Genomic DNA, 16006 nt, shown 5'->3' on the forward strand with positions numbered 1-16006 from the left:
TTTTGACAAACTTTGATAGAATCACTTCGGTTTTCAATAGTTTGAAACAATTTTAACCGATCCGAAACTGGTTTTATGCGCTATTTTTTGTGCAATTTTCACGTAGGTAATTTGGCTACAATTTTTGTTCATGTTTCTTTTCGTAATTTTGATAGAATTCAACGTTTTTTGAAATATTTTAGGCCATTTTAACACGATTTTTGTGATATTTTCGTATTTTTGGATCATTTTGGTAGGTTTTTAAGCAAACTTTGTGCAATTTTTTTTGCCAAATTTTACTCAAATTTTATCAGTTTTTTTTTTGCTAATTTAATATGTTTACTAAACTGCTGAAAGTGTTGATTGGGGGTATCATTTTCGTATGCAGTATTTGAAAAATCTCACTAAATTTTGTATTAAAAAATCGCGTGTACCTATTCTGGACATTTGTTAATAAAATTGAGTCAATTCGACCAAGAAGGTGATTTTTTAAAAATTTTTCCTGTGGAAAGACCTTCTGAAAGGATGACCAATGGCGCAAATCGCAGTCCTCTAGCCCATTTTTAACGGCAGCCAGGGGGTGTCAAAGTTTTCAGTGAACCTAAAATATCATCCATTTCAGCTGTGGATTACTCACTCGATAACCGCGATACCTACCAAAATGGAACTTTTTCCCATATAGCCCAGTCAAATAGCAGAAAAAAATAGGTGAACGCATACATTATTGCAAACAAAGGTTTTTTTGGTGGATATTGTCTAGGATGGTATGCTGAACAACATACCAAAAGTCCCCGCCCCTACCCCATGAGCTAACCCCCCCCCCCCCCCCGTGGATCAAAGCCCCCCAAAATCAGTTTTTCGTAAAAAAAAAAAAAAACCTGAAATATTGAATTTTGAGTAAAATGATCTCAGTGATCATTTCGTTACCTTAATGCCAAATCCGAGTATGTCCATACAAAAAAAGGACGATTTTACGCATCACTGATAAGGCTCGGATATGCTCGGAAGGGTTCGTTGAGTTCTGATTGAACATCGGTCAGCTTCGTGCATCTTCGGTGGTGCATTTTAGCTGTACTCCGATGCAAATTTTTCAATTCAGGGCTTCCCAGAGCCTTATCAGTGACGCAAAACGACGATGTTTTTTTGGATGGACATACTCGGATTTGGCATTAAGGTAACGATTTCATCTCCTCTCCAATACCTATCAACTGAGCTATCGACCAACTCCCTAGCCTCAAGAGGGGTGGCGCTACGACCATTGACTTGCTACGACCCCTCGAAGTGACGTGATTTTAATAATTTTACATTTTTATGACTTGGGTCTTGTAACCTGTTCTAATTGATAAAATAAAGTCAAACTTGGAGAATGGGATTCTTTTGGGAGCTAGAGTTGACCTCTGGAGTGGGGAGTGTCAAAGTTGAAAATTACAGAAAGGTCATTTTTTTGGAGGGGCATATCATGACCCCAAATAGATGAAAAGGGTCCAAAATCATACCATCGAGCAGTACTCCCATTGTGATCAACATATCCAAATTTCAGCTTCCTAGGTCATCCCCATCCCATTTAAAGCGGAATTTAGGTGAAAATCCCCTTATTTTGCCCCTATTTTCGGTTTTTTTCATCTTAAAAGGAGTGGGGGTGACCTAGGAAGCTGAAATTTGGATATGTTGATCACAATGAGAATACTGTCTGATGGTCTGATTTTGAACCTTTTTCATCCATTTGGGGTCATGTTATGCCCCTCCAAAAAAATGACCTTTCTGTAATTTTCAACTTTGACACTCCCCACTCCAGAGGTCAACTGTAGCTCCCAAAAGAATCCCATTCTCCAAGTTTGACTTCATTTTATCAATTAGAACAGGTTACAAGACCCAAGTCATAGAAATGTAAAATTATTAAAATCACGTCACTTTGAGGGATCGTAGCGCCACCCCCCCCCCCCTTGAGGCTAGGGAGTTGGTCGATAGCTCATTTGATAGCTATTGGAGAGGAGATGAAATGATCACTGAGCTCATTTTACTCAAATTTCAATATTTCAGGAGTTTTTTTTATTTTTTTTTTACAAAAAACTGATTTTGGGGGCTTTGATCCACGGGGGGGGGCAGCTCGTGGGGTAGGGGCGGGGGACTTTTGGTATGTTGTTCAGCAGGCATTTGGCGATATCATAAGAATCAGTGTTGCCACTTTTTTTGTACAAAAAATTAGCTCAAAAAGTTTCAAAACGTAGTTTTCATATCGTTCCGACTCTCAAAAATTCTGAAAAAATATGTATATTACGGACAACTTTTCATGCTGAACTACCTATCAAAAAATTGGAATGGCACTATGTCGCAAAGTCGATTTAAAAAAATTGAACGTTTGCGAAAAAATACGATTTTTTTATCTAAAACATGAAAAAAAAAAGTTTTGATTGGTAAAGTTGACCCATTTGACCCCTATTTTTACGTATCTGTTGACAAAGTTGAAAAACCCCTTTTCACTCGATGTTCGAAAAAATTCAAGGAATGAACGAATTTTAATTTTTTTGTTACGAGTGTAATTTTTATCAACTTTTTCGTGAAATACATCAGAAAGAAGTCAAAATAAGACAACTGAATTTTAAACTTTTTTTGATGTTTGAAATTGAAAATTGAATTTTTTCGAATTTTGATTTTTTTGAAACTTTTTGAGACAATTTTTTGTACGAAAAAAAGTGGCAACACTGATTTTTATGACATCGCCAAAAAGCCTTTCAAAACCCCTAACTATGGGAAAAAGTGCCATTTTGGTAGGTATCGCGGTTATCGAGTAATCCACTGCTGAAATGGATGATATTTTAGGTTCATTGAATGGGCTAGAGGGCTGCGATTTGCGTCATTGTTCATCCCTTCGGAAGGTCTTTCCACAGGAAAAATTTAAAAAAAATCGCCGAACCCATCTACCATGCTTCTTGGTCCAATTAACGTAGAATGACCCAACCCAATTGTATTTTGCGATTCGTCGGATCTGGCAGAATAAAAAACTAATAGGGTAGGTAATTTTGAATTGCATTACGTCCGTTTAGTGATCATCAGGGTTATCTGTGACGATGGCGAATGACGGATGCCAATGCCCTGAGCTGAGCTGAGCTGAGCCGTTATACCTATTCGAAATACATACTTTGTTTGATATACTCGTAGCTTGATTTTTAGTTTTCGATGATAATCCGGCTACTTTCTAGGTTCTTTCTGCTGTACATACTTTCTACGTAAGGTGATCTGGCAGCTGGCAGCTGGCAGACCACACAAAACGTTGTACTCGTATCATCTGGTGCGGGCAACCTGTCGCATCGCATCGCGTCGCGTCGTGTCGTATCCTCATCGTAATCGTGTCTACCTCCGTCAATCAGTCCGTTGGTGACTCAATTCAAAAATTGTTGATGTTGCGATTAATGTTGATTTATTTTGATGTACAAAACTAGAAATTACCAGTTGATCAAGCTGAAGCGTAAAAAGGTGTTTAGTCTATGAAGTATTCACACGTACCTCTACCTACCTACTGATGTTGAAGTACTAGGTACGTGAACGTGTGTATACGTAGCTCATCTATACGAAGGTTTTCTACATAGTACATACATAAACATCACAACATACAGCATTTCAGTATGTGCTCGTTCATTTGTTATTATATTCACCCGGATATGATGTGTAACTTAACGTGTACAGCTGTACACTACACTCAACATTGTAGGTACTAGGTAGTAGGTACGTCTACGTACAGTAAACAGTACATTACCTCATGCCTATAACTATACATTGTCTCACTCAGAATTCCTGGAATATAGACCTACGCATGTACGATATAACGTTGGTATTATGATACGTACGTTAGAAACTCAAATTCTGAGTATTCTTCTACAATCAGTCAATCAGTGTAGCTCTAGCTCTGAAAACATGACCAGATGGAAACGAGTTAAATTACCTCAGGAAAAAAAAGGCTCGAATCAGAAGGAATAAAAACTAAAACTTTAACCCAAAGAGAAATGTCAATTTTGCCTTCCTTCCAATTCGAATGCCTATACTAGCAAAACTATAGCCGAAAATTTTTATTAGAGCGAATCAACTTGGCGATTTTTTTTCACATCGAGATCGACTCCTTTCCATTGTTCACATTTTCAAAAAATAGGTACGCGACGTTTGTGTGAAAATGGGGCAAATTCGACAATCAGCCACTTTTGCAGCGTTCAATCAGGCAAGCCCTCTTTCACTCCCTCATTACATGTCCGACATCAGTTCTGTTTTGAAAGCTCGCTGAACAAAATTCTTGCCATAATTGGCTTTTCAGCCTCCCAAAAAGTTATACAACAAAGGTTGAAAATCACTCGAGTCGAGAAAAATTGCGAATTTGATAAAAAAAATCCTCTTATACTTCTAATGGAGTAGACCTACCTTACCTCTTTTTTTTCTGGGTTCCCCAGTCCCCAACCTGCTGGCGGGGTGGGGCAAGTTTATTAGAGGAATATCACATCATAATTTTTTACACATTGGTTTTAAAAATCAGATGCACACAAAAATAATAATAAACTGGACCGTAAGCAAACAAACATTAGAACTAACACTAAATAAAACTTAGAACTAAATGCATATCTTATTATACATATGTGACCTGACGGGACAAAATCAACCTTCTGACCTAAAAAATTATTTTTCACTTTTTGACGGATTTTTGGTACTCGGACATTCAAAAATCATTTAAAACCACCCAGAAGTCCCTATGATTTGCATAGCTCCATATACATGGTAATCCAGTCAGAAGTGTGCTCATTTTTTTGATTTTTTTGATTTTTTTTTGATTTTTTCATTATTTTAACTTTTAAATCGACCTGGAGGCGAAACAAAGCGTTCTATGAGAAAAATACATCGAGCAAAGTTGTAGAGAATTAAATTTCCAAAAACCTATAAGAGGTTGATTTTTCTCCAAAATGCATAGTTTTTCCATTTTTCTCAAAAAACAAAAACCTCATGATGATTACCATAAAATTTCTGTTTTTTGAGAAAACCCGAAAAACTATGCATTTAGGAGAAAAATAAACCTCTTATAGGTTTTTGGAAATTTAATTCTCTACAATTTTGTTCGACGTGTTTTTCTCGTAGAACGCTTTGTTTCGCCTCCAGATCGATTTCAAAATTGAAATAATGAAAAAATAAAATAAAAAATTGAAAAAATGAGCGCAATCACGACTGAGCCCCCTGTATCAATGTAAATAAACATTTTACCCAGTGATATTCACACAAAACAGGCAAGAAACGTTATCCAAGACTATGTTTAGCTCAGTTTAGCCGGAGAACCTGATTAGAATGCAAGCGCTTCCGCTAAACGAGCAGAATTGGACTGAAAACTTTAACCCCCCATAACTGAAAAACTTGTTTTCGGCTCGAAGGTCGATTTTGTCGCGTCGCGTCACATATAGTTATACTACACATCTTACAAAAATATAGTAATTCTATAGATTTAAACTTAGTCATTGTGGTACCCGTTTTAAGTATACGTAGTCATTGTGGTGCCCGATTTGGGCACCACAAGGTCTTTTTATATAAAACGATGCAGAATCGAGTGAAATGCACTCTAAGGTGAAAACAAATTTTTTGAGGTGGGCACCACAAGTACCAAGTTTATATATCGGGCACCACTGTGACTAACTGTGATGAAAAATCCAAACTGCACCAAAACACCTTTATCATACATATATATGTGATCCTCTATGTACGCGGGCACCACAATTACCATAAAAGACTCAGGCACCACAAGGTACTAGGTACGTGTATTCATAGTTATATGTATACACCCTACCAATACTCACCTTTCCGGAACGTCAGAAGACCTATCTTACCTATACCTACGATATATTAAACAAACATGTTGTTTTGAAAATCATTCTAGTTGAGTTTACTCGAGATTAATAATTTGAATGAAAATGCGAGTACTTACAACTTAAATCGTGTGTCTGTAATCTGTAGCCTATAAGACGTACTTAGTACTCGTATTTGTAATTTTGTATGTTGTGTTTTCACAGGAGATGGCAAAATATTACTGATAGTGAACCCGAAAAGCGGCCCGGGAAAAGCCAGAGAGATATTTCAAGAACAAGTTCTGCCTGTTCTAATCGAAGCTGAAGTGGAATACGATCTTCATGTGACCAAGGCGCAGAACGATGCTAGGTAAGTAGAAGTATATTGGATTTGGAGGCCTGAGGAATGAAATGAAAAATTCAAACAAAAAGAACAGCGATGAACAGCTAGCCAAAAGTTGTTTTATTTTTGTTGGCTCTTTCAAAGGCTTTTTTGCAGAGGCGAATCATCATTTGCGCTTCTGAACGTTATCTTATCACCTCAAGCGCAAATTATTGAAAAAATCACGAAAAAATACATCGTTAGCGCTTTTGACTAAAATTTCAACAGTGTAGCAGGGGTTCCCAAAACAGCATTAAAATGTTGAGAACTTGATTACATTTTATTTATTACAGTTGAAAACGGATTTTTATGCGCGAAAACTTGAAAATATGCACATAAAATATGAATTTATTGTGGCTGAAATTAAGTCCTAAATATGAATGCATTTATTTTCAAAAAAAATGCAAATGTATGCAAAATGAACTTGGATGTCTAAAGAAAGCATTTTTCGAGCAGAATAACATGTAAGAAAATATCAAAATAACTGCACTTAATGCAGTAATTATTTTAATACTAAAGTATTCATTTTTCGATAATTTGTTTTCTGAATGTTTTGGCATTTTTCCAAAGTGGGTCTTTATTATTGAATGAAAAAACGATAAAATTTCGAAATATTACTAACAAGTCTGTTGGGAGCCTTCGTAGATTTGAATTCTCTGAATTCAGAAGGAACAAAAACATGAAATACAAATTAATTTCATTTTAAATTTTTATGCGATATAGGTAATGAAATTTAAAAAAAATTAATCTTAGTACTGCATGTTCTCTACTACATATCAGTCTGTCACTAATTATTACAAAATCAGCGTACTTGATCTGATTATTAATTAATTTTTTTCGTAAGTTGATGGTAAATTAGTTGAAAGTTTATAGCCCGAAGCTTAAAGCCAAAAGTTTGAAACTAAAATCTCAATGAATTCTAAATAAAAGCTATTGAATAGAAAATATGTATAAGGAGAAAGCTATTGGAAGCTGAAAGTTTGGCTTAAGCTAGTCGTAAAAATAGAGATGATCGAAAGCTAAAGCCAAAAGTTTTCATTTTGAAATTTCAAGCCAAACGCCAAAGTTTCATTTCAAGGCTTAAAAAAAAAATATGATAATTTTAAAAAATCCTTGCACGACTGAATATGCGCGCAGGAACTTGATGAAAACCAGCAATGTGCTGAAGTGGAGAAGAGGAATCGTGGTGATCGGCGGCGATGGCGTTTTATACGAAGTAATGAACGGAATTATGGAGCGTCCAGATTGGAAGAATATCATCAACACCATTCCGTTCGGTATCATTCCTGGTGGCTCGGGCAATGGTTTAGCCAAATCTTTAGCAGCTTGCACGCGGTAAGAAGAATTCCATTTTACCATATTTTCAGGCCCTCTTTTAATCACGAGCACGAGTATGTACGAGTATATTGTGTAATTATGTTTACACGTGCGCGTGTGTAAATGTGAATACCTTTACCTAAATACCTTAATTACACATACATATGTACGTACGAGTAGGTACATATACAATAACCCACGTAAGAACGAGTAGTACATATTTTTATACTCACTTTTGCTATCGCTGTATCGCTGAAATGTTTTCAATTTCTCAGCGAACCTTACGATAGTAATCCAGTGCTCATTTCCGTTTTGAATATTCTCAAGGGTACTCCAGTTCCTATTGATTTGGTGCGAATTGAAACACAAACTGAGGTGAGTAGGCGTACAAAATACATATCACGTTTTTTTGCCTCGAATTCGACGTTATGTTAAGCGATGACCTACCCGTACATTAGTTACTCGTACATTCGCTCGTAGTTGTATCTACTTACGTAGGTTTTTGTACCATACATGGTTTGATGATTCACCCTCGATAACTAAACGAACTACGAAGGGTTTCCTCCTCACGACACTCCGATCTGAACGGGACCGCGATTTATGCTTTTTTTAAAAAGTACTTTACTTGATCAGTAAAAATGGTCAAAATAAGTCCCAAAACTAATATTAATTACCCAAATTCAAATTTCACCATTTCCAGCAATTCTGGAGCCTCCAGCGCGATTTTTCAATTTATCTGCAGAATTATGAATTTGTTCCAGAAGGCGTGAATATGAAGTTAGGCAGCTAAAAATCGAGTTGTGTATTACACTCGACCTGTTAAACGAGTTTATCCACATTTGAGCCGATTTTGAGAGTGACACCTCGAGAGTGGTTTTTTTGACCAGCTTTTTTCAAAATTAAAAAATCAAAAAAATCAAAAGTTTCCCATTTGTGGGGAAATTTTCAAAATTCACGCGAATCGCTGTATTTTGTCCAAAACTAACGCCCCAAATCCAAATTTCACAATTTCCAGCCATTCTAGAGCCTCCAGCGCGATTTTTCAATTTCTCCAGAACTTTGAATGTGTTCCAGAAGGCGTGAATATGAAGTTAGGCAGCTAAAAATCGAGTTGTGTATTACACTCGACCTGTTTAACGAGTTTATCTACATTTGAGCTGATTTTGGGAGTGATACTTCAAGAGTGGTTTTTTGACCATGCTTTTTTCAAAGGGTCATTCAACGTCAATTGAACCAAGAAGTGGTAGGTGGGTTCGGCGATTTTTTTGAAATTTTTCCTGTGGAAAGACCTTCCGAAGGGATGACCAATGGCGCAAATCGCAGCCCTCTAGTTCAATTTAAACGGCAGCCAGGGGGGTGTCAAAGTTTTCAGTGAACCTAAAATATCATCCATTTCAGCAGTGGATTACTCGGTAACCGTGATACTTACCAAAATGAAACTTTTTCCCATAGTTAGGGGTTTTGAGAGGCTTTTTGGTGATATCATAAAAATCAGAGTTGCCACTTTTTTTCATACAAAAAATTAGCTCAAAAAGTTTCAAAACGTAGTTTTCATTTCGTTCCGACTCTCAAAAGTTCTGAAAAAAATATATTATGGACAACTGTTCATGCTGAACAACATATTAAAAAATTGGGATGGTAACTTGTCCCAAAGTCGATTTTAAAAAATTTAAAGTTTGCGAAAAAATGCGATTTTTTGATTTAAAACATGAAAAAAAGTTTTGATTGTTAAAGTTGACCTATTTGACCCCTAATTTTACGTATCTGTTGAAAATGTTGAAAACCCCCTTTCACTCAATAAAATAAACTCGATCACAAAAAAATCAAAATTCGAAAAAATTCAATTTTCAATCCCAAACATTAAAAAAAGTTACAATTTATTCAGTTGTCCTATTTTAACCTCTGTCTGACGTATTTCATGGAAAAGTTGACAAAAATCACACTTACAGAAAAAAAATAAAAATTTGTTTATTTTTTGAATTTTTTCGAATTTTGATTTTTTTGTGACGAGTTAATTTCACCGAGTGAAGGGGTTTTTTTCATCTTTTTCAACAGATACGTAAATATAGGGGACAAATGGGTCAACTTTACCAATCAAAACTTTTTTTCATGTTTTAAATCAAAAAATCGCATTTTTTCGCAAACTTTAAATTTTTTTAAATCGACATTGCGGCAAGATTACCATCCCAATTTTTTAATATGTTGTTCATGCATGAAGAGTTGTCCATAATATATTTTTTTCAGAACTTTTGAGAGTCGGAACGATATGAAAACTACGTTTCGAAACTTTTTGAGATAATTTTGTGTACGAAAAAAAGTGGCAACACTGATTTTTATGATATAACCAAAAAGCCTTTCAAAAACCCTAACTATGGGGAAAGTTCCATTTTGGTGGGTATCGCGGTTATCGAGTAATCCACTGCTGAAATGGATGATATTTTAGGTTCACTGAAAAATTTGACACCCCCTGGCACCCGTTGAAAATGGGCTACAGGGCTGCGATTTGCGCCATTGGTCATCCCTTCGGAAGGACTTTCTACAGGAGAAATTTCCAAAAAATCGCCGAACCCACCTACCACTTCTTGGTCCAATTGACGTGGAATGACGAATGACCCTTTGAAAAAGGCATGGTCAAAAAACCACTCTTGAAGTGTCACTCCCAAAATCAGCTCAAATGTAGATAAACTCGTTAAACAGGTCGAGTATAATACACAACTTGATTTTTAGCTGTCCAAATTCATATTCACGCCTTCTGGAGCAAATTCAAAGTTCTGGAGAAATTGAAAAATCGCGCTGGAGGCTCCAGAATGGCTGGAAATTGTGAAATTTAGATTTGAGTGGTTAATTATGGACAAACTACAGCGATTCGCATGAATTTTGAAAATTTCCACATAAACGGGAAACTTCTGATTTTTTGGATTTTTTAATTTTGAAAAAAGCAGGTCAAAAAAATCACTTTTGAGGTGTCACTCTAAAAATCCGCTCAAATGTGGATAAACTCGTTAAACAGGTCGAGTGTAATATACAACTCAATTTTCAGCTGCCTAACTTCATATTCACGCCTTCTGGAACAAATTCATAATTCTGGATAAATTGAAAAATCGCGCTGGAGGCTCCAGAACGGCTGGAAATGGTGAAATTCGGATTTGGGTAGTTACTTTTGGGACTAATTTTGACCATGTTTATTGATCAAGTACGTACTTTTTTTAAAAAAAGCATAAATCGCCAAAAATAGTCAATTTTGAATTTTCAAAAATTCTCCAAAAATTGAAAAATGAACTCGAGCAGCTGAAAATTTGGTTTTGGGGTTTTAGACTATGCTCTTTTCAAAAATCGCGGTCTCGTTTAAATCGGAGTGTGACACCTCAAGAGGTTCCTTTGTGAGCCGTAGATGAAAAATGTTAAAATCTAATCGACAACTTTTTGTGCAATGAGTTTATGCGATTCGTACTTTCCACACAAGACATCCATTTCTCAAAATGTTTTACGGAATTCGCGCGATGACGTTTACAAGGGTTAAAAACCACTTTCATTAAATTACAAGCTATTAGCTGGAAAGAAAGCGGAGCCATCTGTTCGCAAAGTTGTCATTTTTTTAAAACAGTCACAATTTCGCTACAAAAGTGTGCTTAACATCGCGTAAGTACTCGTAAATTGGTAAAGCACGCAATGCTCTCTAGATGCGACGCGATACGGTTTGTGTAGTGTTATGTCAATGTGTAATACTCTGACTCATATACTTAATCATGTACAACAATACCTATTATCTACGGTATCAAATTCGCTTATTCGCCTTGAAAAGTTGAGAAATGCTGTAAGTAATTGAATAATTATACGATTTTCAATTTCAAGTATGTAAAGTTTATCCAAGTTGGAAAAATTCAAAATTGTTTCAAAAGTCTCAAAGTCAACCCTCTTTACCCCACAGCCCACACTCAATCCGTTGTTTTCTTGTTTGCCTATTGCCCATTACCTATTACGAGTACGAGTACGGGTAGGTATTTCTACGAATGTTTCATTTCAAGTTGTTATTTTCTTAAATGTATTCAATTTTAAGGTAGCGTTTTCATTCCTATCGTTTGGTTGGGGCTTGCTGGCTGATATTGATATAGAAAGCGAACGACTTCGTATGATAGGAAGCCCACGTTTCACCATTTGGAGTATGGCGCGATTAATTGGTAAATATGACGTAGTCTAATTCGCTTATTTACGCGTACAAGTACGCGTTTATTCTTCCCTACTCGTAATTCTCTCTCGAATGAGCTGTACTGTAATCCGTTTGCTTTAATTTCGAAATTCTTTTTTCTCTGCGCACGATGCAAATGGAGGTGGGTGGATTGAAAAGGTACGTACGAGTAGGTTTATATAAGCAGCTAATTGTAAGCTGTAGGTAGTAAGTGTAAGTATTTCATCCATCACATGTACGCCATATTACGGTGCTTACACGTATACCTACGTACTTGTACAAATATTTGCAAAATTTCAATTTTGGTCGCATTATCGTTATACCAGGATTGAGGACATACTCGGGTCGCTTATCATTTTTGAGAATTCCCGAAGATAAAGTGAAGCTAGCGCTTTCCAGTCACAAATACGTCGAAATACAAGTTGAGGATTACGACGTCGATGAGAACAACGATCCCAAGTCAGCCGGAAATTTCGACTGCAACTCCAACTTGAGCTTCGATATGGATTCCATTAGTCTCGATACGGGATGTAACCAGGTTATACTCGTTAGAAACGCTTCACTTTATACGCCTACGTTTAATCGAAAATGTGCTTAAATTTATCATATTGTACTGGTATGTTTCAGTGCGAAAATGTACGAGTTGTGAGGTCGGAAAGCTTCTACTCGTTAAATTCGCATAAAAGCGCTTATTTATCGGCTGATAAAACCGCCAGTTATCTTTCACTGCCCGAAGTCACCAAAACTACGAAGAAAAATACGATTTACGGCCCCGTGTCGCATTTACCGACGTTGAATAAACCAGTTCCAAAATCGTGGGAAGTCTATCAAGGTACGGGGAATGGGTATCGTATCATTTTTATTTTCCAAACGTTAAGCTTTTAGGTTCGGTACCTTGCTGAGTTTTCCTTTCAGAGTACAGCGTGTACCAATTCTACGTACAAAATAAATATTCACGAATTTTCACGCGTTTTCAAATGTAGAAGAAAATTAATAAAATTCGACATCGTTTGAAAATTTTGCATTTTTCCGATTGCACTTATCTACGTAACGTATGTAGCTTGTTACTGCATTTTTACCGTACGAACTACGAATCATGTTTCGATTTCATTTCGTATTCGTACCTAACTACCTACACGATGTTTGTGAAAAATTTCGACCAAGTACCTTCCTTTTTGATTTTTTGTTTATCGCTCTTCCAGTGAAAATAGAAAAATGTGTATCATTAAAATATTGTAATGCTTGAACGATGTCTCCGCGTGTTAGATTCGATAATACACGAAATATTACGTAGTCAAGACCGTACATTTTGTATCTACTCGTAAATGAAACGTATGTATAATTTTTTCAACGATACGTATTTACAGGAGATTTTGTCATGGTTCATGCTTCCTATCAGTCGCATTTAGCTGGCGATGTATTTTTCGCTCCCTCCTGCAAACCTAATGACGGGATTATTTGGCTGTTGGTAATTAAGGCCGGTATTAGCAGAGTTAATTTGTTGCAGGTTCGTTTGAAGAACGTAATTTACTACCTATACATTACATACAGTATGACACAAAAGTAGTGCTCGGTGGCTTTTATTTCTAAGTGGAAAGAGTTAGCGAGATGAATGAAGCGGCGTTGAGTAGAGAAAAATAAGGGCTTTCAAAAACGGCCTTGAAAATTTCAGGCCCATGGACAGGGTGTCCACAAATTGTAAAACCCGCGTTTGGTTAAAAAATTCAAACTGGTTTTTATTGGCGCGATGTAAGTCTACACACTAAGACGACAAAAACGTGATATGAATTGTTTGAAACCGGTTCATTAATTTGCAACCAGTTAACAAAAAATACCCAAAAATTGTAGATAGAGAAAAAAAGCTTAGCACAAAAGTTGTAAGGCGTGAAAAATTACAAGATTCTGTTCAATCACATTTTGAAACCGGTTCACTAGCTGGTTTGCATTTAGCAACCAGTTTTTGACAATCAACTAAAATTCGGAGATAGAGAAAAAAGCTTGAAACAAAAGTTGTAGAGCGTGAAAAATTGAACCATTTTCGCTGATCAGATTTTGAAACCGGTTCATTAATTTGCAACCAGTTATCAAAAATTACCTAAAAATTGGAGATCGAGAAAAAAAGTTCAGCACAAAAGTTGTAAGGCGTGAAAAATTACACAATTCTGTCCAATCACGTTTTGAAACCGGTTCACTAGCTGGTTTGCATTAAGCAACCAGTTTTTGACAACCACCTAAAAATTGATGATAATGAGAAAAACTTGAAACAAAGTTGTAGAGCGTGAGGAATTGAACCATTTTCGCTGATCAGATTTTGAAACCGGTTCATTAATTTGCAACCAGTTATCAAAAATTATCTAAAAATTGCAGATCGAGAAAAAAAGTTTAGCACAAAAGTTATAAGACGTGAAAAATTAAACAATTCTGTTCAATCACATTTTGAAACCGGTTCACTGGCTGGTTTGCATTTAGCAACCAGTTTTTGACAACTACCTAAAAATTGATGATAATGAGAAAAACTTGAAATAAAGTTGTAGAGCGTGAAAAATTGAACTATTTTTGCTAATTGGATTTTGAAACCGGTTTACAGTGGGCTGTGAGCACTCTCAAAACGCCTGTAATTCAAAGACTTACAATGAATCTTAAAACAATGGTACAGTGATATCCTCCCTTATGTTTTCGGGGTCGCAGAATACGAATTTGACAATATTTTTTTGTAGGGTTGAATGGTGGGGGGTGAAGGGGGTAAAAACGGCGAAAAATTCGAAATATGACTATAATGATGTGTGATATATCGAAAGGGAAAACTTTAATTGAACGACAGAATAAGTGAATTGCACGACAGAAAAATCCCACGACGAAATCGTGTTTTTGAACGACAGCGATTTAACGACAGTTTTGGTCATTAAAACGACAGCATTGAACGATAGACCTCGAACGACAAGCATAGAAAATTCACGCCTCGAGAAAGGGAATGCACGACGAAATAATTTCCATTGACCGACATCTCAAATTATTCATCTGTCGTTTGAATTAGTGGACATGAATGGGGCCGATTTGTGAATAATGTTGGAGAGAGTCTTTTTGCAGGGTTAGTGATTCGAAATTGGTGAATATTTACTTGATTAAAATTTTGAAAACTCAAAATTAAATTTTCAAGCTGAAAGTTTGACTTTTTGCAATGAGAATTAAATTGAAAGCTACGATTTAAAATGTTGAAAAAAATTGCAGCGAAAACAGTTTTTAATCCCATTTCTTACTTACAAGGTAGGTACCTAATTATCAAATAGGAATTTTAATCAAAATTCAAAATAATTTCATATCAAAGTAGTACAATGTGGCGGAATTTATTTTGAAGTTTTGAGTTTTTGCGCTACCACCCCCCCCCCCCCGAATATGTCTCAATTTTATCGGAAAATAGATACACATTTCAGCGTTTTTTGTTTTTTGAAAAAAAACAGTAACAACTATAAAGGGAGTGGAAGCCAACAAAAATTGCAAAAAAATTCTGAAGTGTGAATAAAAGCTACTTTCAGGACTCCTAGCGCCTCTCATCTTCTTTTTTAATTTTCCAATTCAAAAAAAAAGTGATCATTGGAGAAAATTTTGGATTTGAACTGGCTCAAAAAAATTTAAAGATATGTACCCAATGTGCCTTTATAAGTGCTGAATTTCATTTTTTTTTAGCTTTAGGAAGTTTTGATTGGAAAATGCACTGGAGGGGGAGGCTTCAGATCGGTTCGAAACCAACACCAATCGTTTTTGGAAATTTTAGTTTTGTGAATAAATTCGTCGCTTCTATCATTATGTCGTCGTTCATTTCCTAAAGTCGTCGATGCATTTCATTCAATTTGTCGGGCATACGCTGGCGTTCACTTGATTTTTTTGGCGTGCACTTGAATTATTGTTGTCGTGCAATGGTTGAGAACTGTTTCCGTCGTTAAAAAAGTGGTTTTGGACGTTAGCATCTGTCGTGCAAAACACTTTTTTTTGGTCGTTCAAATAATTTAATCTGCCGTGCCGATAAATGGCACCCATATCGAAATATATGTTTTCGAGGTTGTAGATCACGAATTTGACAATATTTTTTTTGTAGGGGTGAATAGTGGGGGATGCAGGGGGTGAAAAATTCAAAATTTGACAATAATAATGTGTGATATGTCTAAATGTATGTTTTTGAGGGTGTAGATCACGAATCTGACAATAGTTTTTTCATAAGGGTGAATGGTAGGGGGTGAAGGGGGTAAAAACGTTGAAAAATTCAAAATTTGACTATAATGATGTGTGATACATCGAAATGTATGTTTTCGAGGTTGTAGATCACGAATTTGACAATAT

The 16006-nt window shown here is 36.0% G+C and overlaps 1 protein-coding gene across 2 annotated transcripts in view; it reads left to right on the top strand.

Annotated features, from left to right (window-relative positions):
- LOC135839709 (sphingosine kinase 1-like) overlaps positions 1-16006 on the top strand; it is a 33025-nt gene that overhangs the window by 14322 nt on the left and 2697 nt on the right. The window contains exons 2-8 of one of the 2 annotated variants that reach the window (XM_065355857.1): positions 6012-6156; positions 7306-7503; positions 7761-7860; positions 11543-11663; positions 11998-12218; positions 12299-12503; positions 13039-13178. In XM_065355857.1, the coding sequence (XP_065211929.1) occupies positions 6012-6156; positions 7306-7503; positions 7761-7860; positions 11543-11663; positions 11998-12218; positions 12299-12503; positions 13039-13178 (1130 nt within the window). The remainder of the gene's footprint in view (positions 1-6011; positions 6157-7305; positions 7504-7760; positions 7861-11542; positions 11664-11997; positions 12219-12298; positions 12504-13038; positions 13179-16006) is intronic. The other variant, XM_065355858.1, reaches the window with a different exon arrangement.

This window comes from Planococcus citri, chromosome 3, assembly GCF_950023065.1.
Source record: "Planococcus citri chromosome 3, ihPlaCitr1.1, whole genome shotgun sequence".
Taxonomy (NCBI): domain Eukaryota; kingdom Metazoa; phylum Arthropoda; class Insecta; order Hemiptera; family Pseudococcidae; genus Planococcus; species Planococcus citri.